At 32.5% G+C, this 22,307-nt stretch overlaps 1 protein-coding gene across 10 annotated transcripts in view; it reads right to left on the bottom strand.

Moving 5' to 3' along the window:
• Positions 1-22,307, bottom strand: part of LOC129804005 (poly(rC)-binding protein 3) — a 341,188-nt gene that overhangs the window by 104,455 nt on the left and 214,426 nt on the right. For all 10 annotated transcript variants that reach the window (XM_055850957.1, XM_055850956.1, XM_055850955.1 and 7 more), the window contains one exon: positions 13,565-14,156. In XM_055850957.1, coding sequence (XP_055706932.1) covers positions 13,565-13,642 — 78 coding nt within the window. In that variant the 5' untranslated portion in view covers positions 13,643-14,156. The remainder of the gene's footprint in view (positions 1-13,564; positions 14,157-22,307) is intronic.

Consider the following 22,307-nt stretch of genomic DNA (forward strand, 5'->3'; position numbering starts at 1 on the left):
TCCTTCTTAAATGTACTAAATTCCTTTTTAAAATCCTGAAAAGTCAAAACGGTCGAAAGCGTATGTATGACCTTGAGGTTAGACGTTGGCTATGTTGGTTATGTCACTATCGCATTTGTTATCGAAAGACTGATTTTTCTTTAGATACCTTTCAGATACCTTTTATTATTATTATTATTCTCGGTACCATGATAAACAAAGGCGTAACAAGAGAGCAGTAGGGAAGATCTGTTGCCTCCCTTCCCCTACACGATATTTAACGATTTGTAAAAAAGTATTAAATTAAAAATAATGTAAGACATTAACATCTACATCTTCCTGATGTGGCAGAGAATCGGCAGGCGTGGGACGCCCTTAGATGTCCTAACCCCGCGACCCCAATAGGGATAAGCGATTTAAAATTATGATGATAATTTAAGGCCGATATGATTTAGCTCATCTTAAAGACATTTTTACGCAATAAAAACGCTCTTACTGGCTTGAGGGCACATTTGTTAAATCTTATGAACTTTCCAAAAAGCAAAAAATCATTAAACCTGGATTAAAAAAGGATTTATGATATTTTTTTTAAAGAATATTACACAAAATCTTGTATTAAAATTTATAATGCAGTAATAATAATATTGGGAGAACTTTGAAGAGATTCTTGAGATTCTTCAAGCTCTCCGTATCTGCCCAAAATAATCAAAATTGGTTTATCACTGAAAAAACATTAGATTTCGAGACTTGTAGGGAGCATTTTGCATACATTTTTGATCAATTTTCCGACATTGTCTTCAAGAAAAAGTTCTGGCAATAGTAAACTTCTACCTTAAGAAATCCATCAGTTTAATCATAATTAGTTATAAATTTAGAATTTTTTCCAATTTCAACTAACAAAAGCTCATTTGGAAATGTTTTAGACTTTAGAAAATTTTCGTTGGATTTACAGCGATACAGATAACTTATCCTAAGGGAGTTTCAAAGAAAAATTTAAGCTTCTTTTGGTCTATTCTCTTAAAAAAACCGCTAATATTCTCTTTTTGAATAACTAATGAAAGGTTGTCTACTCTCTGAAAAAATCTTAAAAACTTAAAATCATCAAAATCGGATTAAAAGAAATTATATAATTTATATAATTATATGTATATAATGTTTTAGAACATTCACATAAATCCGTAGAAATTGTCAAAATCAAAGAAGTAATGGTTCAAAAGCAATTACAAAGTGATTGTTTTTTACAAAATATCTAAGGATTTGATGTCCTTATGTAAATGATTTTATTCGTTTTTCAATAAGCTCAAATTTATGAAGATTGCTATTAAAATTAAAAAATCTTGTTTCTTGAATTCGAAAACATTTCATTTAGGGGATTATCCGATATTATTTAATAGATTAGGAGATTTAATTTCAAATTTGGCCTCTTTCTTACTAAAATCCAGGCTACGCCCTTCATGATAAGTTTAATATAACGGATACATCAGAAAAAATTACTGATGTTTTACACACGTGACTCATAACCGTTCAAAACCGGAACCTATATATTCATCTCAGTTGACTTGCCTATTAAATTTCTGTTTGAGTAGTCAAACAAACCGTTGCTTTAAAATGTCAATTTAAGCTTGTATCGACATTTTTTTTAATTATTAAAACAAATAACAAATTCAGTACCAATGATACATCAATAAAGACTTTGTAAAAAGAGCTTGATCTTTAGAATTTTGTTTTCAGAACATTCTCTAAAATAGTTTTAGAACCATTTTATAATTGATAAAGTTAACTTTTGGAAAGTATCCTTTACTCCTCTTCAAGTAATAGAATATCATTCTATTCATTACTAAAGTGAATTTAGGATTTTGACTCAAATTACTTTATATACGTAACTATACCTTCTTTGATAAAACACATTCTCCACATGAGAAGGATTCTCAATGAAAATGTTCTTGTCACCATTGTGTAAAACAAGTACTAAAGAGCATCCAATGTGTCTAAAACTAAAGTAAATGTATATAGGTAAAGTATAGAGGGTGATGCTGGAGGTGAAAGTACACACAAATTGAAAGTGTCAAATAGACAAAGTACTTAATTACTGTGACATTTTCATTAAAACAGTTTGTTTTTCTCCCAATTGACTATCGTAATTACCTAATGTTCTAAAAGATAGCATTACCACTCACAGTTATTTAGAATCACACGCTGATTTCAATTAATTAACTATACTATTAGTCAAAGGATTCTGCAATATGACAAAAATATATTGATGAGAAAAGCGGTAAATAAATAAATTATGCATATTGTTTATCAACCCATATCCCGCATCTGTTGTTAGGGGATGTTGGAGCGGTTTCAGGTAAGAATTTCATAAGCTTGAGAACATAATTAAATATCTTGGAAAGTTTCAGTTTTATGCAGGTTGTCAAATTAATTGACAAAACTTTGAGTAGAAGCCCTATGAAATTAATTATTAGAATGGACATAGGGCTTAAGCCCCATGACGACGCCTCCGATCACCGTTATGCCGGCTTCAGACTGGAGGCTTAGCCCAGTTCCCGAAGATCTCAAAAATCTAAGTAACAAGCAATATTATTGATTTTTCAAAACCAAATGGTACATTTGCTATCAATATCCAATCCTAAACAACAATTTCCTAAAAAATCGTGTCTGATAAGGAATTAGAGGACTTAAGCCAGATGGCTAAGCCTTAGGTCTGAAGCCCGTATTAGTCGCTAGTGGAAATTTTGTTTCATCTCAAACAGCAAAACAATTTTTCTCAAATTCAGATCACACGCTCTAGGCAAACAGTTTGTGTTTCTTCTTGAAATGAAAAATATTTCGTAAAATTGTTCGTAAATGTTGGTGAATTTGCACTAGGGACTTACGTAATGTACGTAAAACGTATAACCCACAAAAATTTTGTAAATGTTTGCTGCACTTTTTTCACAAAACATCATTCGTATTCGTATAAATCTTTTAATGAGCATTTTTTGTTCTTTTACAAAAAAAATGTTCGTAAATGTTCATAAATACATAGAAAATATTCGTCAAATTTTGTCATTTGTTCGTAAAGTTTTGTCAGACAAACAAAATGTATGAAGAAATGTCTGTAAGAAGAAACAAAAAATAGTCATTAAGTGATCATGTTTGTACGAAAGTACAAACTCTTACGAACTTTTTTGTAGATTATACGATTTACGAGTATTTTGTAAGTTCTCAGTAGTAATTCAGACACATTTATGAATAATTTTACAAACTTTTTTTCTGTGTGGCGATCACCGAAGGATATCATAAAATTTCCATCACGTCAATTCAATATTCAACATAAGTGATCAGATTCAGTTTTAGTAACATTGAAGTGTTAGTAACATCCCTCTCAAATAGGTATGGAAAAATATTTTTAAAAAAAATCAAATCAAATTGCCCCTTCCTGAACTACTCCACCCTCCCATATCTATTAATGTGTGAAAGTCAAACAGTTACTTTTGCAAATATACAACTTTGCCATTTACAATGTTAAACATCATGGCACATTTTCGGTATATTGCATACGATTCTAAAGAGGGTAGCATAAGAGGTGAATCATTGTGCATTTGAAAAGTGTTTGTGCACCATGTCCAGAATACTAATAAAGTCACATACAATGAAATCAACTCTACTGAAGAATTGAGAGCTCACACCGTATTTGTTCCTAAAATAAGCCACAAAACACCGTATATGAACTAGTCCTAACTTCATAATTAATACCTACATGTGAACATTGTGTTATGAATAGCATTGGTACAAAAAATATATATCTCTTCTTGCCTTGCAAGAGATCGCGAAATAAAAATTAAAAAAAAACAGAACTTTCATCTCACTTTAGTATATCATCTCAACTAAATCACATCTACTCTTCAATTCATTTGCATCCAACATCGCATTTAACACCATCAATTTGAAGGAAAGTTCTTGCACTTTTGGATATTTTCAGTTTATGTAAAAGTCTTTTCACACACTCTGTGTGAGTTTAAGTTCTAATTTTATATCATTTTAAAACGAACGACAAATAGACATGAGGCCATTGAACTAATAGATTTAATATATCATTATGTACAATGAAAAACATTATCATTTAGCTGTATTTTTCACACCTATTCATTCTTTCTCTCTCTCTCTCTCACTCTCTTCTACATTTTTTTTCTTATGACAAGATCTTTTTTATTTTGTCGTCTATATCACATACTTGAGAGAAAAACCATCGAGATAAACAATATAAAATACATTAAAAAAAAGTTACTTTGTCACACAATTCATGCTGAATTAAATGTTTTCTTTTGGTGAACATATTGATTTGTTATGTTTGAAAAGGAAATGATTTACAAATATTAGATAATTAACTTGGATTCTATATCCAACAATATTATCCCCTCTTATCTGAACAATTCATTATCAAATTTTATTATTATAAAATTAGCATAATTGATAGTTACAATAACTGTCCATATGCATATAAGCTTGAAATATTGCAAGGTGGCTCTTAAAGTAATAAAATGGTTTATAGTATATAATAATTTGAAACACTAGAATCGGATTAAAGTTTCAAATTGAAAATCCAATAGTCAATTAACGACTATCAAACAACAAGCTTCTGCCATTTGCCATGGCATTTCGATCACTTCACACATTATGTACGTACATTTACATTTAGCATAAACCCATATAAAATGTTGGTAAATCTCATGAAATTTCATCTATATATAACATAAATTAGAACTTATTTAATACCTAATCGAAATCTGCAGAATACTTTAGACTTATCTTACTAAACATTTCCCCCATCCTATCATGAATAATCTTAAATGGAAACAGTATCAATTGAGGATTTTGATTACCCCCTAAATATTCAATATTTCGAATATGTTTGGATTTTGGACGTTAGTTAATTTGAATACATGTCTCTTTAATTTTCCTTTCAATTTAATTCTGAAATTCACTATCCATAAATCCATAAATTCAATATAACACTTTATCATTATTACACCAAAAATTAATATAAATAAAAGAAATTAAATTAAATCAAAGTAATCAAATAACCTGTTACATTATTAATTGAATTTTTATAATCAGTAGTTAATTTAATTATGTAAAATAGCTTTCTGATAAAGTAAATATAACCTATCATACTATATTTTGTGTTGACGAAACTTTGCACTACCTTAGACGTCTACGGTTAAAATTTATTTCAAAAGAAAAGGTATTTTTGAAAGGCAAACCAAAAGATTAAATTTCACTGGTTCAAATCTAGTTAGAAGAGGTTTAACTTTGTTATGCCCTAGACAGACTTACGGATTAAGCCGAGAGACGGCTTAGTGAGAAACTGATGAAAATGTAGTCTAATAATTATTTTGATTATAATTACGTTAAGACGTTTCTCGGCTTAAGTCGTAGGGTTAAAGCACATTAAGGATCCGAAATACCGAAAGCCTTTACAACGATAAACCAAACTGATTATGGTTCGATTACTTTTTTTGGAAATTGAATTGAGAAACGGGTTCTGACCGGGTCCCGGTCAAAATCCCAAAAGCCAAAATCCTGAAAGCCAAAATCCCGAAAGTCAAAATCCTGAACGCCAAAATCCCGAAAGCCAAAATCCCGAATTCTTAAAAGTGTCTTAGCTACTTCCACAATTGCAGCCGCGCTTGTTGGAGGCAAAGGGAAATCTTCTGTGCCTTGGTAAATTATTTTAAACATTTTCCTATATATAATTTCATCCCTTTCACGATTTTGAATATTTGAGATTTTGGCTTTCGGGATTTTGGCTGCCACCTGTTCTGACCTGGCTATGATTTACCCCTTTCTGGCTCTTAACGACATTTTAGAGAAACGCTGAGGAGGGCGACAAAAAAATCCCCGAAACGTCATAAAGAACCAGAAAGGAATAAACCCGTGTTTCAATCCAGATGATAAATTACCGGTTTTGGAATCTTTGATTTTTCCATTTTGTTTTTCACACTTTCGTTTTTCCTAGTTTGTCTTTGGAATCTTTGTCTTCGGTAATCTTTGTTTTTTAGAACCTTTTGTCTTTAGAAATCTTGTCTTTCATATATTTTAAAAAGTATATTTTATTAAAAATAAAATAATGAAATGACAACGGTGTTTTTTGAAGTTTTTAGTTTCGTCTTTCGGGAATAGGGAAATTCTCTGTGTTTTGGAAAGTTTTTAGTTTCGTCTTTTGGGGCAAAGGGAAATTTTCTGTGTTTGGGGAAAATTTTAGTTTCGTCCTTTGGGGCAAAGGGAAATTTTCTGTGTTTTGCGAAGTTTTTAGATTCGTCCTTTGGGGCAAAGGGAAATTTTCTGTGTTTTGGGAAGTTAGACGCAGAGGTATAAGCGGGAAATGAGGAAGCGGACTGCCTCACGATAGCGGGAACAAGGATCGCCTTCATTGGTTTCGAACCTACTGTAGGGATTTCCTTACAAATGAGGAAATATATTGTACAGAACGACTTACTAAAATTTCATCGGATCGAATGGATCGTGACTAAGGATTGCTGTATGTCCAAATTGTTCATGTCACTGTGAGAGAAATCCGAAAAAGTTAAAATAACATTCAGGAAATGTTAATTTTACCCTGCAGTATTGATCCGAAATCGGTGTAAATATTATGCTTTTTATGTGTATTAAGGGTTAAAGTTACCCTTTTTCATGTTATTTTTACCCTTAAAAATGTGTAAAATTAACATTAAAAAACGTTGATATATTTTTACACCTAAAAAGTGTTAAAGTTATTAGGAAAAAAAGTTTATCGCACCCCCGTTTTTTTCCCAGTGGTCCAATTTGAAAATTTATAGATTTATAAGAAAAAGAAGTGTCCGATTTCGGAAACATAACTTTATTGCTGAAGTTTTTTTTATAGCTTCGTAATGATTAAATTTTTCCTATGTTTCTCAAGAAATGTTTTTTCAACTTTGTAGACCTGAAGAAAAAAAACAACAATCCTCAAAACGTTGTAGAAGAATAAAACAGCAAAAATCAAGAAAAGTCTAAGTTTTTTCGTCCGTTGTCAGTTATATCTCATCACACCGAAATTTTCTCAAAATGAGATTAAAGGTTTAATCACTTGTGAAATACGCTTAATGTTGTAATTTTTAAAATTAAAAATTCCCAAATTCACTATCTTTCAATTCGAATTTAGGATAGAACAAAAACAGTATATAAATGGTTTTAGCAGTATGTTATAGACGTGAGTGAAAAAGTAGTTATTCTCGACATTTTTTTTTTCTATCATACTACTGAACTAGTTTTTTTTTGTCCTACCTACACTCTTCATCCTTTTCCAATATTTACGTCCTTCGGTGTATTTTTAGTGCAAAATAGTTTTCCATCTATATACACTCTATTTTTCACCATTACTGCCCAGCAGGCAAATTCATATGCTCATACAACAACAATGAAAATTGGATGAAAATTTTTGTGCTGCAGAGAATATTGTGTTGGTTTCCGGGAATGTAGTAAACATATAGTAGATATAGTTCAGTTAAAAAAGGGTCCGGCCTCAGCCCAGTTGAGTATGGGAAAATAACTCTAGTCAATATAATAATAGAATCTAATTTTTTAAAACTCACTCCCACACATTTTATGTGCCAAATAATACCAAACACAGAAAAAAAAGTTTAGCAGTAAAAGCACAATTTTTGCTCAGACTGACAACAAACGAGAGCAAATGATTTAGAGGGGTTAGTGATATAAAAAAAATAAAATGGGGGTTAGGTAGGTTATTTTGCGGTGTGACATGGTCGCGAGTGAGAAAATGTACCATCGAAAAAGTACTCGCAGGTGTAACAAGGAAGCTACTATACTCCCCATAATATGTACACCACTCCTCACCCGTTCATGTATTTTCAACATTCAACTCAATGTATATCCATTTATATTTATTCTGTTGCTACTGTGCCGCCGTTCTCGTAACTCACTTCTTCTTTTTGTTGTTGTTGTTTTTTCAAAAACATTCAACCCCCAACAGAGAAAATTTTTTATGTTAGAAGGGTAGAGGGAAAAAAAACTTTTCTCTCCTCTTCGATATACCACCTCAAAACACCGTTGCATCCATACCAAATGTTCAAAATACATCATACAACACGTTATAGTTTTATGTGAGTTTCATAAATATCAATTCAATTTGTCTGCAGCACACATAGAGTCAATAGTCACAAAAACAAAGCCTACAAAGTCAAAATATGTATATACAAGAGAAAAATTCACTTCTACCTTTCTCTCCCAATGAAAAATAAAAACTGAAAAAATAGTTCAAATATAAAAAAAAAATATCAAATTAAATGTCTAAAGGGATACATAAATATTCATACAATATGTACACTTCCTTTCTACTCTTTACCGCATCTCACATCCATTTGCTGAATAATATTAATACCAGGTTCTACATTTTCACCCAGACCACCCAAAGTCAGACGAAAAGCTATTTGAATTTTATGATACTCCACAATTCCCACAAGTGTGCCAATTTTTTTGCGTTCTTCCCAGGTTCTCTCTATATAGTAAACCATTTGGCTCCAGATCGATTTCATCTTAAAGGGTTGCCGTTTTCAACAAACAAAACATTCCAGATATCGGTTAAAAAGTATATTTTAGAGTAAATATAAATTTTACCACTATGTATTGATATTACCAATTATTAAATTTGCCATTTTCCACACACAACTTATCTTGTAACCCGACTAATACAAGGTAAGATGTTACTAACGCAATGCCGTCAATAAGGCATTTTCCATGATCTTAAATTTGAGCTTTAACCAATTGCATAAAATAAATCATTGAAAAGTGTTTATTAAGTCCTTAATTAAGGTATATTTTGGCGAAATATTGACATCTGGCGAAAAAACGTGGAACCGAGTACCGTAGATACGGGTGACTTTGCACTCCTGCTTACTGATCTACTAGAGATCAAATTGATTCATAAATCACAAAAGCATTTGAAAATCAAAAAATCGGTACTTAACCGGTTCATTACCGATGAAGACCGATGCAGCCGGGTTCGAAATTTCAATGCCTCTCCAAAAAATCCAAATTTAACCAAATCGGTTGAAAAATGAGCCTTCCAAAGTGCTTCACCTTTTGTCCTTCAATAATTCAAAATGGCGAATTTTCCGATCATAGGTATTTTTTGGGCGAAATGTTCGCCTGGACTAGCTCTAAAACATCTCCAAAAATTATTGAAAAAGATTGGGCCAATTTTGAGAAAAATCTAAAAAGCATGTTTTTGGGGGGAGGGGAGGGGAAAGGCGAAAAAGAGGAAAACGTCTAAAGATATTGTTTTTTATTGGGGGTCATCGAAGACCGGAAGTCGATATCTCTTACCGTTTGACCTCTAGCTCGAGAACAAATTTAAGTCAAATAAAAAAAATTCCAAAAACATCATTCAATGTCGGTACTTAACCGGTTCATTACCAATGAAGACCGATACATCCGGGTTCAGAATTTCAATAGCTTTCCAAAAAATCCAAATTTAACCAAATCGGTTGAAAAATGAGCCTTCCAAAGTAGTTGTCCTTTGACCTTCAATAATACAAAATGGAGAATTTTCCTGTCATAAGTATGTTTGGGCGAAATGTTCGCCTGGACTACCTCTAAAACATATACGAAAATCATTGAAAAAGCTTGGAGCAATTTTGAAAAAACCCGAAAAAACATGGTTTTGGAGGGGATAGAGGGGGGTGGGAAAAGGAAAAAAAACGTCGAGAGATTTTGTTTTTTTTTATTGGGGGTCATCGAAGACTGGAAGTCGATAGCTCTTACCGTTTAAGCTCCAGAACAGTGAAAAGTTGAAAAAAAGACGATTATATAACTGCTCTCTCTTTGAGTTCGAGCAGTAAAAAGCAACCGTTTTCTTTAGGTCTACAAAGTTGAAAGAACATTTAGGATAAATGTCCTAATTCAAAATCATTTCCAGACGCTTTGACTTTGACAGAAGATTCAACACTTAAGTTCATATTTTTTCTGAAGAGAATTACATAAATTTGCTCCTTGACTCTTCTAGAATGTTACTGTTTAGTGAAAATTCTATAGATATAATTTGATAACTTCTTAAATACAAGAAAAATTCGCGAGTGTAAAATGCTTCTATTGGAAACAAATTAATCCAAATGGAGACAAGGGAAAGTTTCTAATTGGAGACAAACAGTGTAAGTGAAACCACAACGAAAGGCTTCTAAAATCTTGTTGATTTGCTCCTGAGTGCAGGATTTGTTCTTATTCCTGGTCTTTTCTCCTTTCCCATTTAAAATAATAAGAAAATCTCTCAAAAAAATCATATTTCCGGGGTTTCCTATTGAAGCATTTGCAGACACTTCAGAAAACTCTTTTTGCTCACGAAATAGGTAATTATTTCACTTGAAAACTTCACGTACCGGTAACAATAAAGACTAGCACTTAATTTAACTAAAATTAGCTAGAAATATGACATAAATGTTAAACAAAACGAATAAACAACAGTCGCCTCATTGTGTTTTTCATTGGAAAACATGGTCGATCGATGAAAAATTCGACGGTGAAAAGGTACACTATTAACTTTTCTGAGAAATAAACAAATTAAAATTTTTGAATATGAATGGATTTTCGCTTTAATTGGAGCAAAATTAACTAAATAATGAAACTGTGGTATAGAAAATATATAAAAATAATAATTTAGTACTGTATTTATCATGAAAACAATAACGTTTCCATTAACGTTAGAGAAAAATAGAGGAATAGAGAAAAATTTCCATTTGTAACAAGTTTTGAATTAGCTTAATTTACCCTATTGAGAAACATACGAAAAACTTAGTCATTACGAAGCTATAAAAAAAAGTTCAGCAATAAAGTTATGTTTCCGAAATCCGACACTTTTCTTTTTCTTATAAATCTATAAATTTTCAAGTTGGACCACTGAGAAAAAACGGGGGTGCGATAAACTTTTTTTCCTCATAACTTTAACACTTTTTAGGTGTAAAAATATATCAACATTTTTTAATGTTAATTTTACACTTTTTACAAGGTAAAAATGACATGAAAAAGGGTAACTTTAACCGCTAATACACATAAAAAGCCTAATATTTACACCGATTTCGGATCAATGCTTCAGGGTAAAATTAACATTTCCGGAATGTTATTTTAACTTTTTCGGATTTCTCTCAGTGTAGGCATATAGCTGTACAGTCAGTGAGTCTCCACTCAAGTCTTTACAAATTGATGAACTTATTTGACAATCAGTCGGTAAAATACACTAACAAGGGAAGTACTCGAGTCATCAAATTCAGAAAAATCTGAGACTTTGCTCAACTACGCATAAAGGCATCAAATTAAACGTGGTATATTCAAAAAGTGCGAAATCGGGTTAATTTTTTTTTAAAAATTCCCCAAAGTTGAAAATGACACCTTACGCAGCACATAATAAAGAAAATTCGTATGGGACTGTATGCGGCGCTGGCTCAGCGGTAGCGCACCGGGCGTTCAACGGGAGTGCCGCGGGTTCGATCCCCTGGCTCCGTCTGTTTTTTTTTTCCTTTTGATATCTTTTTTTTTTCAATTAATAATTCTATTCTTTATTAAGTAGTATTATTGTAGTGTAAATTGCTTATCTAGAGTGCTGAATTAAAATCCCCAACAAATTATTAAAAGCGATGAAAGTGCATCCCATAATTTATCAAATAATCAATTTACTAGTAGAAAAATAAAAAAAAAAACCTGTATGTACTTACAATCAGCTATCTGAGGATCGTTGTAAATATTATTTAAAGTTTTTATTGAAATTTTATAAAAGATTAGAAAGGTCGAAGACCCAAACCAATTTTTTTGGAAAAATTCATTTGGAAACCTGCACTCAAACTGATTGTGAAAGTATATCTTTCATTCGATGTGCACATTGTGATTGCATTCTCTGTTTTAATCATTTCTTTACTGAAATCCATATTCACTAATTAGTTTAAAAAAAACTAATTCGTGTATTGTGGATTTCGGTAATGATTAAAACAGAAAGTACCACAACGAGAGCATATGGATTACAAGTGTGCCTTAAACATTTATTTGAGCACAAGTTTCCAAATGAATTTTTCCAAAAAAATTGGTTTGGGTCTTCGACCTTTCTAATCTTTTATAAAATTTCAATAAAAGCTTTAAATAATATTTACAACGATCCTCAGATAGCTGATTGTAAGTACATACAGGTTTTTTTTCTACTAGTAAATTGTATTTGATAAATTATGGGATGCACTTTCATCGCTTTTAAAAATTTGTTGGGGATTTTAATTCAGCACTCTAGATAAGCAATTTACACTGCAATAATACTACTTAATAAAGAATAGAATGTTTAAGTGAAAAAAAAAGATATTAAAAGGAAAAAAAACAGACGGAGCCAGGGGTTCGAACCCGCGGCACTCCCGTTGAACGCCCGGTGCGCTACCGCTGAGCCAGCGCCGCATACAGTCCCATACGAATTTTCTTTATTATGTGCTGCGTAAGGTGTCATTTTCAACTTTGGGGAATTTTTAAAAAAAAATTAACCCGATTTCGCACTTTTTGAATATACCACGTTTAATTTGATGCCTTTATGCGTAGTTGAGCAAAGTCTCAGATTTTTCTGAATTTGATGACTCGAGTACTTCCCTTGTAAGAGAAATCCGAAAAAGTCAAAATAACATTCCGGAAAAGTTAATTTTACCCTGCAGTATTTATCCAAAATCGGTGTAAATATTATGCTTTTTAGGTGTATTATGGGTTAAAGTTACCCTTTTTCATGTTAATTTTATCCTTAAAAAGGTGTAAAATTAACACTAAAAAATGTTGAAATATTTTTACACCTAAAAGTGTTAAAGTTATGAGGAAAAAACTTTAATCACAGTCTCTTTTTTCTCAGTGTAGTAATGTGTATGATCTACTTTACAAGTAGAGTTGCTTTTAAACTTCATTTTGAAGCTGTCAAATTCGCACAAACTGCCAAAACCGTCGTTTTAATGTTTTAGACAGTTTGCAAATTAGCTTCAGCAAGACTTTAATTTTACTAAAAAGATATGAATAATTTAGTATATGTAATTCCTGAATTCAAAAAAGACCGATATTCCCTTAATTTTCACCTCACGAAGAAGAAAATTTTAATACATTTAGTCAGATTACATGGAAACCCATGTAAATAAAACTTTTCTCAAACACCAACTTTTCTACCTAACATAGAGTGAACATAAAAAAAAAAGTTAGAATTATCAACTCTAAGTATCTCATTTTATGAAGCTCGTTAACAATATATAGCCTATCTCAATATGTATCGCGATTGCAAACGGCTGTTTGTATTAAATGTTTTACTCTCTTTCGCTAAACACCTCCCCCAGAGCGAAACCCCTTTTGCCTCTCTGGCTTCAAGCTCTTCATCACCGAGATCGTAAAATCTTGGGAATAGACAAAGTTTTAAGATGATACCACTTCAATGTGGATATAATTGGCACGCGAGCACTTTGAGTAATTGAGGTGATTCTGTCGATTGATTTTTTTTTTGTTTGGTGACGTTCTTTTTAATGTAATTAAAAATAAAATCAAAGAAATAAAAAAAAAAGAATTTTTAACTTACCTTTCCCTGCATTATGAGACGAATTGTCAGCGTTACTGATGGATCTGCAGACTCCATTTTCTTATTAGTTTCATCCATTTTGCCTTCAATTCTTCTTTATTTTTTTTTGTAATCCAACAATTTCACTTCTCTTTCTCTCTCTTTCTTTCTTTTTTTTTCACTCAAATCTTAACGGGTTCTATGTAGAATATTTCACCTTTCTACCTTCTTCAAAGCCCAACACAAGTGTGTATAATATTATTTGCAATGAGAAACAAACTGTTTTATATCCACACTGTGCAATAATGCGTAATATTGCTTTTCCTTTATATTCTGTCGCTTTGCTTCTTCTTCTTCTTCTTGTTTTCTTTTTTGCGAATATTCAAACTTGCTGGATGGCAATGTTGCACTGAATTCAAGAGAGATAATTGAAAGCTGTGAAAATGTGTGTGAAATTTTTGTCCAGACTTTGAAACTGTTGCAGTTTGAACTCTTTTTTCTCTTTAAGCCGTCTTCTACCTCCCTTTCTTCGTTTTTCTTCTTTTCTTTTCTTTTTTTTTGACGACTCAACACAGCTGTTTGTGTGAACTTGCAGCAAGTGATAAAGTGGAAACTGCAAAGACAAGCGAAAAGAAAAACGAAAAATAAATCAATTATTTCTTCCCATAAATACATTATACACATTAGATATTTGCTACCCCACTGAGAATTAACCACGAGAAAACTAGCATCTTTCAGATGTTCAGATGCATCAAGGAAGAAAAAACATTCCATATAAGTGCTCAAGTGTAATAAAATATAAAATGATGCTCAGAAGTATCATTAGAGTCAAAAGAAATTCATAAGAGAGCAATGAGTTGAATAGTAGATCCCTTGCTTTATGATGCCAGTGCCCCCGGTTCGAATCCCTTTCTTTAGGTTCGCAATAAAGTTTTTTTTGGAATTATTCGAAATTGATCCTATAATGCTCACAATGTACTTAATACTTTACATTTAAATCTTGAATCGAATAATGCAGTAGAATTGGGGAAGTGTGCTAAATTTCGGCCAGCTTCTAATTTCGGCCACTTTGAGTGTAATTTCGGACACGCAAATAAATTAATCAAAATTATATGTGTAATCTTCGAATAGTCAATGAATTCATTTTGGTTTTAAATATTTATTCATTTTAGGATGTATTAACATAAAGACCGCTTAATTTTAGATATAATTTGAATTTCAATTGCATTGTAAAAACTCAGTGTGGAAGGAGTCTTACAAAAAATGTGACAGATCGATTGTGTTTCTAGCAGTCTTGTGATTTGTGGTGAAGTGCAGAAGGTTTTCCTTCAGTGTTTTTCATGAAAATTGATTAGTTTTCTTTAAAGATTCTTTCTGTTTATGTTAATAGTGAATCAATCTTTAAATTTCGGGTAAAATACCCAGCTGGATCCCGTATTTCGCGTAAAAAAGTATATACTTTGTGAGCGTGTCTCCGGTGAGGTAGTGTTGCTTATTCCGGCAACATTTTTTGCTTTCCTAAATTTCTTATTCATTTTATGTTTTTTTTTTTCAATTTCTGAGTTCTACAATGTCCAGAGAAAAAAAACCATCGCTTCTATAAAAAAAATATGATGTGAAAAAGGCGGAAAAAGGCCTTGGAAGAGTTTAGGAAAGGCAAATTGCTACGGGAATCTGTGCGTAAATTTAAGATGCTACTCTTCAGGTCTTCAGGACAAATTACACGGAAGATCTCTGGGCTTGTGGGTCATATAAACGTATTAAACTAAATATTAAACTCGTTCCGTTTGACGTTTTGAAATTTACTATCCATTGCTTCACAAAAGGTGGCCACAAACAAGGTGGCCGGTATTTCACTCAAAGTGGCCGGAATACTACCCAAAACAATGTCTATATTTTTATTAATTTTTCAATATTTTAGGAAGTGATTTAAAGAAAAAAAAAAGATGATAAACTAGTCTTTAAGGTTCCAAGGGTCTTCAAGGGTCTTCAGGGATATAAATCAATTTATAAATTACTCAAAAGTTCACCCAAAATAACTTAGAGGTAGGGTAAATTAAGCTAATTCAAAACCTGCTCCAAATGGAAATTTTTCGTTCAAATGGAAACGTCATTGTTTTCATGATAAATACAGTACTAAATTTCTATACTTATATATTTTCTATACCTCAGTTTCATCATTTAGTTAATTTTCCTCCAAATAAAGCGAAAATCCATTCATATTCACAAATTTTAATTTGTTAATTTCTCAGAAAAATTAATAGTGTACCTTTTCACCATGGAATTTTTCATCCATCGACCATGTTTTTCAATGAAAACCACAATGAGGTGACTGTTTTTTATTCGTTTTGTTTAACATTTATATCATACTCCTGGCTAATTTTGGTTAAAATAAGTGGTAGTCTTTATTGTTACCGGTACGTGAAGTTTTCAAATTCTTCTGAACTGTCTGTAAATGCTTTAATAGGAAACCCCGGAAATATGATTTTTTGGAGAAATTTTCTTATTGTTTTAGATGTGAAAGTAGAAAAGACCAGGAATAAGAACAAATCCTGCACTCAGGAGCAACTCAACAAGGTTTTGGAGGCCTTTCGTCGCGGTTTCAGTTACACTGTTTGTCTCCAATTAGAAACTTCCCCTTGTCTCCATTTGGATTAATATGTTTCCAATAGATGCATTTTACGCTCGCGTATTTTTCTTGTATTTACGAAGTTTTCAAATTATATCTAAAGAATTTTCACTAAACAGTAACATTCTAGAAGACTCAAGGAGCAAATTTATGTAATTTTCATCAAAAAAATATGAACTTAATGTGAATAACATTAAAATTTAAATGTGCAAGTGTGATAACACAGTAATAGGGTTACACCATGTCTAAAATGGATGGAAAAGCGTTCCATGCATTGCGAATGCTCGAAGCAGTAACTTAGATGCTGTACCTCAAAATTACTTTCATATCATTTACCGTTTATCAGTTCACAACTGATTTGAACCGATTCATAAATCAATCAAAAGATACTCAAAAATAGCTTAAAAGTAATTTGAATTGATTTCCGGACAAAAATTGCTTATTTGTTCATAAACGATTGCAATCAGTTTAGACTTGTCAGGAATTCATTTCGGTCGAGAAATGCGCTCTCTAGAGCCTTTTAAACCTTTGACCTTGAAAAACCGTAATTAGGAATGATTCAGCGATATTTCAGTATATGGCGAAATATCCGCTTTTAGATAATCTCTAATAACCTCTGAAAGTGAAGAAAATCGCACAACGCATTTTCGAGTAATCCCAAAAAACATCATTTTAAAGAGGAGAAGGATGGGAGGGAGAACAATGAGAAGCATGCTAATGGTCCCAAGGTCGACTTATACTTATAGGGAGTCCTCCAAAAGTACTAAGAGTCTGGTCTCTAAACTTTTGGCCACTAGGCTTGGTACCAACCGGATGAACAAACAGACAAAAAACGTGACGTAAGACAACTCTAAACTTTAGATTTATTAAATTCTGTCAAAATTTGATAACTTGTAAAACTTTTTTTTATATAAAATAAATTATAGGAACTGATTTCAAAATATTTCAAATACCATAGGTCTCGAATTCAAAGAATGCGTTCGGTAAAAATAAAAGTAATGCCTCTTGGTTAACTTATAGCATGTCCTTCGAAAACTCCAAGTTACAATCCCATATCGTTTAGCCTGTAGGATTGGTAACAAATACACGCGGAAATGCAAAATTTAAAAAATTGGAAGATTTTTATGCCCAACGCACAATAATCTTTGTTTTCTAAACATGTTTTTGACATTTCAATGAGAGTGAATGAAACAGAAATCTAGTCATCTCGCTCTCTGTCACAGGAAATTTAGAAAACGCGTTTACAAACAAAAGTTATTGTGCGTTGGGCATTATTCTTTTAAATGTAAGAGTTTTTAAAAAATTTTAAATAATAAAAAAATAGATAATATTTACATTAATTTCAAATATTAAAAATCGTAAAACGGTCATAAGTTGAGTTTAATTAATAAGAAAACAGTATATTTAAAAAAATTTTGATTTTTAAGCCTATTTTCTTTCATAAACCCTTTGTAGCATATTTTGCATATTTTTACATGCCACAAAAATTTATGGTTCACACGATTAAGAGTCAGTCACATGCATATTAATTTTCTACCCTATTTTTTCCCAGGCTCTCTGGAATCCCACTTGGAGCCACAGTAATTTTTCTTCTCTTGCAATCCCACCAGCATATGAAAAAAGTCTCACAAGCAAGGATATAAGTTAGAATTGTGAGTAGAGGCATCTTTTAGAATATTCTCTTTTTTTTCTGTTTCCCCATTCACCAAACGAATATTTCTCATTTAATGTGTGTAATTCCCCAATTCCCAAACTTTTCCCATATACAATTTATCAATAATTCCATAGAGTATACCATTTTCACAGTATGAGGATTTTCTATGTCGCACGCCAATCTACCCTTTGCATCCCTTCCTCGGTACGAAAGCACAAGAAAAAAGTCCACCTTTTCGCCATCCCTCAAGCTTGGTATGAGTCTTTTTTTTTCACCCTCATCGAGAGACATTCTTTAAATATTCACACACTTCCGCGTGCAACATGAAAGATTGAGGAGTTTGGGATAAATATCCAGAGGGAAGAGAGAAAGTGAATGAAGGAAAGGGGAAAATAATTGAATCACTGAGTGGTTTGAGACATCTTTTCCACTCCCTTAAATTCCATCACTCGTCCCATCATCCACCCGCACTTTCTCCCACACCCATAAACTTGTGTCAGAAAAAGAGGAAAAAAGGGAGAGAAAAATGTTCTAGCAAACGAGAAAATCTGTCCACTTGTCCTACTACTCAATTGTTATCCCTTTTCACTCCTACTTTGCTTCAAACTACGAATTTTGTATTCTTTCTTTTTTTTTTTGCTCGTGAATTGAATTAAGTTTAAAATTGTGGCTTCTCAACATGTTATCTCTTACAAATCTCTACAAATTTTGACACAGATAAAAATATACTCACACAAATTACGTTTCATGAAAAATTTGAAAAAGAAATACAAAATACTTTGTTATTTTAGTAAATAAAATTTTCATATGATAGAAGTTAACGGCTACAATATTGAAAACTTGAATTTGGGAACTGTTGCCAGTGCCACTACGGGGAGAAAAGACAGCCCTCACGCGGAGGGCATAAGTGTCAGTAAATTCTCAGAAATATTTGATTATTTTCACCTCACTGTGAATAAACTTTTATAAGTCAGCTCGATATTTAAACTTTATTCAAAATCTTGTCTTTGGATAAAGGTAATGGCTTTATAGAAGTTTTTGAAAGTCAGATTTACTAATTGATAGAAGTTAACCCATTCAGTCAATGTACCAGAAATACTTGAAATAGGATCTTCATATTTTGAAATTAGTTTCCTACAGATTAATAGATGAATTTTTTGAAAAGAATTTTTTTATATATATTATGGGGGCGCAGGGAGCCCCTGTCAAACACACGCTTTAACGGTCGCTGAATTTAAATTCTTTGCATTAATTCATTACAAAATATTGATTTAGATAGAGTAACTATCCATTAAAACAAATTGGCAACTAGAATTCAAATCAGGAAAGAGGAAGGAGATATCAATTTTAACAAATTCGACGGGATATCATATTTTCCGTCCGCCATTTTGAGCAAAAATTTTGCATGACCTTCCGCGAAACAAGAAAACAATAACAAAATGTATTTTCATCTCTGTCGGACTATTTTTCCCTAGTAATTGAAGAACTAAAGTTACTAAAAATCCATTCCCGACAGCAATTCGGATAAAAATTGCGCAGGAATAAATCATCTAAAAACACTCAATTTGCATATGATGTATAATACCATGGTAAGGAATGGGTTAATCCTCCACTCTATGACTTAACTTTTTTTTTTACAAAGTAAAGATATTACTAAGTTCAGGTATTAGAAAATATAATTTATGTATTGTAAAACATTAAAGATACAATATTGCAAGATTTGAAAGCTGATGAATTCCTTGATTTCAGCTGAATCTCCGAGAACGTTTGCTTTTAATAAAGATTTTTATTTAAATTTTTAGATTTCTATATGAAAAGTAACATGGCTTGAAAGCCTATTCTGACCTGAAGTTTAACCACGTAGTTTAACTTATACAAACTTTATACATAAGGCTTAGCTATATGGTTCAACTCCTGTAATTTTTCAATAAACAATATTTTGAGAATATATTTACTTAGGCTTTTTTTGTATATTTATAGCACTTGACTAAATAAATATATCTTGAAAAATCACTGCAAATGTTTCTTGTTTAGAAAAACCTAGTCCTTCGGGAATTGACTTCTTAGCCTTTAGTCTGAAAACCGCTTTAAGCGGTCTTGTTTGAAAACCACTTTAAGCGGTCTTATCTGAAAACCACTTTAGGCGGTCTTGTCTGAAAACTGCTGTAAGCGGTCTTGCTTCAAACGATCTGTTGTAATACCGCTTTGTACACTCATGTCTGAAAATCTTTTTCAGCGCTCTTCAAACTAGAATTTTAGCCGAAGTTCTCAAAGGTTTCAGAATCTTAAGTCACAAGTAATTTTATTAGTATTTCAAAATCTAATAGATCATTTGCCCTTAATATAGTGAATCCTGAGTCAATTTTCTGATAAGAAATTAGAGAAGTTAAGCCATATGGCTGAACCCGAAACCCGTATTACGTGTGTTTCACTAGAGATTTAGCCCCCAAAAAATTAATCTTTTAACCTCTTATAATTCAGTAATCCTGCCTTCTGTGCTAAACGAACCTACGATTTAAGCCAGGAGACGGCTTACGTAAGATTAAAATAATGATTTGACTATTTTCCCATAAGTTTCCCACTACGTTGTCTCTTGGATTAAACCGTAATCCTGTCTAAAGCATAATATTTAGAAATTCAGTATCTTCATGATCAACCTCTTTTAGATGTCATTTTGATCAATAATATCTAATATAACATTAGGATCATTAGGACATATCTACCCGTAGATCATCGTTTCCCCTAAAAACAAGTTTCTCATATTCTTTATTCAGTTTTTCTACGATTATCGATAATTAACATTCGAAATTTAAAAAGGGACAGATAATCCTAACCGGCTTATGTAGGTGAGATTCTTAACGTGAGCTAACTCGGAGTGCATGCAAATTCGATTTGGAGCTGAAGTTGGGAGACGCCATTCAGTTATCTTGAATCAAATTCGTGAAATTATGCAAATTTTGTATTTAAACCAAAATATCAAGGATTTGGATGAACTGACAGAAAAGTGATATATGGGTGAAATGTAGACCAGAATGTTCTCTATAATTTTGCCGTAGAACTTGAACTCATCGATTACTCAGAAGCCAAGATAAGCGAGGTTTTTTGTTTCTTAACTCGTTTTTTCATCCAGAGTGCCCCAAGTGTTCATTTGTTGAACTTCAACTATATCAAAGAATTGTTGTATTTTGTGGGACTTTCCATTTAAACCCCTATTTTAAGTGTCTTGGTGGGATTGGGAAACCTCGTATTTTACATTTCGTATTTTACATCTTCGTATTGCACATTTCGTATTGCGGAAACTTCGTATTTCAGCACATTTCGTATTTTACCATTTCGTATTTCACATTTCGTCTTTCATACATTTTGTACAAAAATTGAACATTTCGTCTGCCATACATTTCATACAAGCATATCAACCAATAAAATAATAGAATTGTAGTTTTATAAGGTCAAGGGCGCTATGCGCCTCGGGTCTAAGTTTGAAGTCGAACATCATGCTTTTTAATTATTCATTTATTTAAAATTTTTATGTAAATTTCCAACTGCTTCAGCAAATATTTCAAATTTTACCACCAAGTCTGAGAAATATTGGTAAATGTTTACAATATGCTCTTAAAACCCATTTGAGCCTTTTATTCATAACTTTATCAAGACATTAGATGGAGATTTTATAAAAGGGAAACGTGACCATTAAAATGGATTTTATAATAATTCCTTAAGTTTTTTTTGTAGATATATCTTGTGTAGCCGGGCTTTTGCCCTGAAAGATTCTTTATGGAGACCAAAGCTTTTCGCGGCCAATTGCCCAGCACCGCCCAGGCTCTGTGCCTCCATCCGATCTCTTCCAGGCCATGTTACCGACTGACTAACAGTTATCTCTTGTCTTATCTCCTGTTATCCTGTTAACCAAGGCCAAGCTCACAGACGACGAGCAACCGAACCAGTAAAAGGCCTTGCTTGGAGCGGGAGGCGGGAAATATGAAGTTGCTGCGAACAGGGAAGGGATAGCCGAGCCATTGCCCTTAATTCGGGCCTACCCCCAGCAACGAAAGTTCCCTGTTTGAACACCATTCAGCAAACGCGTTCGGAACAGGGTTCGCTTCAATGTAAATCCTTACGGCGTGCGAAAAAACGAACGCGGTTGAAGCAATAGTTCTCCTTGGTTGCCACCACTTTCTGAACATTTGGGAGGCCGTGACCGTCGGGAAATGTCGAACAGGGAACTCTTTCGTTGCTGGGCCGCTCAGACCTTGCCGATTAGGGCTGAAATAGTTCCTAAACCAGGGCGTTAATTAATGGCTCAATGCTGGGTCCCCTTACCCTGTGTCAGAGGTGTCGTTTTTATTTATTTTTTTTTTTATTTTATATTCTTTTTATTTCTTTCGTTTTGTTTTTCTATATTTTTGTTTCCGTGCCTTTGGTTTTTTTCATATCTGAATGTGGAATACGACGAAGTTGAAAGAAAATAAAATTCGTAAATT

Source organism: Phlebotomus papatasi, chromosome 2, assembly GCF_024763615.1.
Source record: "Phlebotomus papatasi isolate M1 chromosome 2, Ppap_2.1, whole genome shotgun sequence".
NCBI lineage: Eukaryota > Metazoa > Arthropoda > Insecta > Diptera > Psychodidae > Phlebotomus > Phlebotomus papatasi.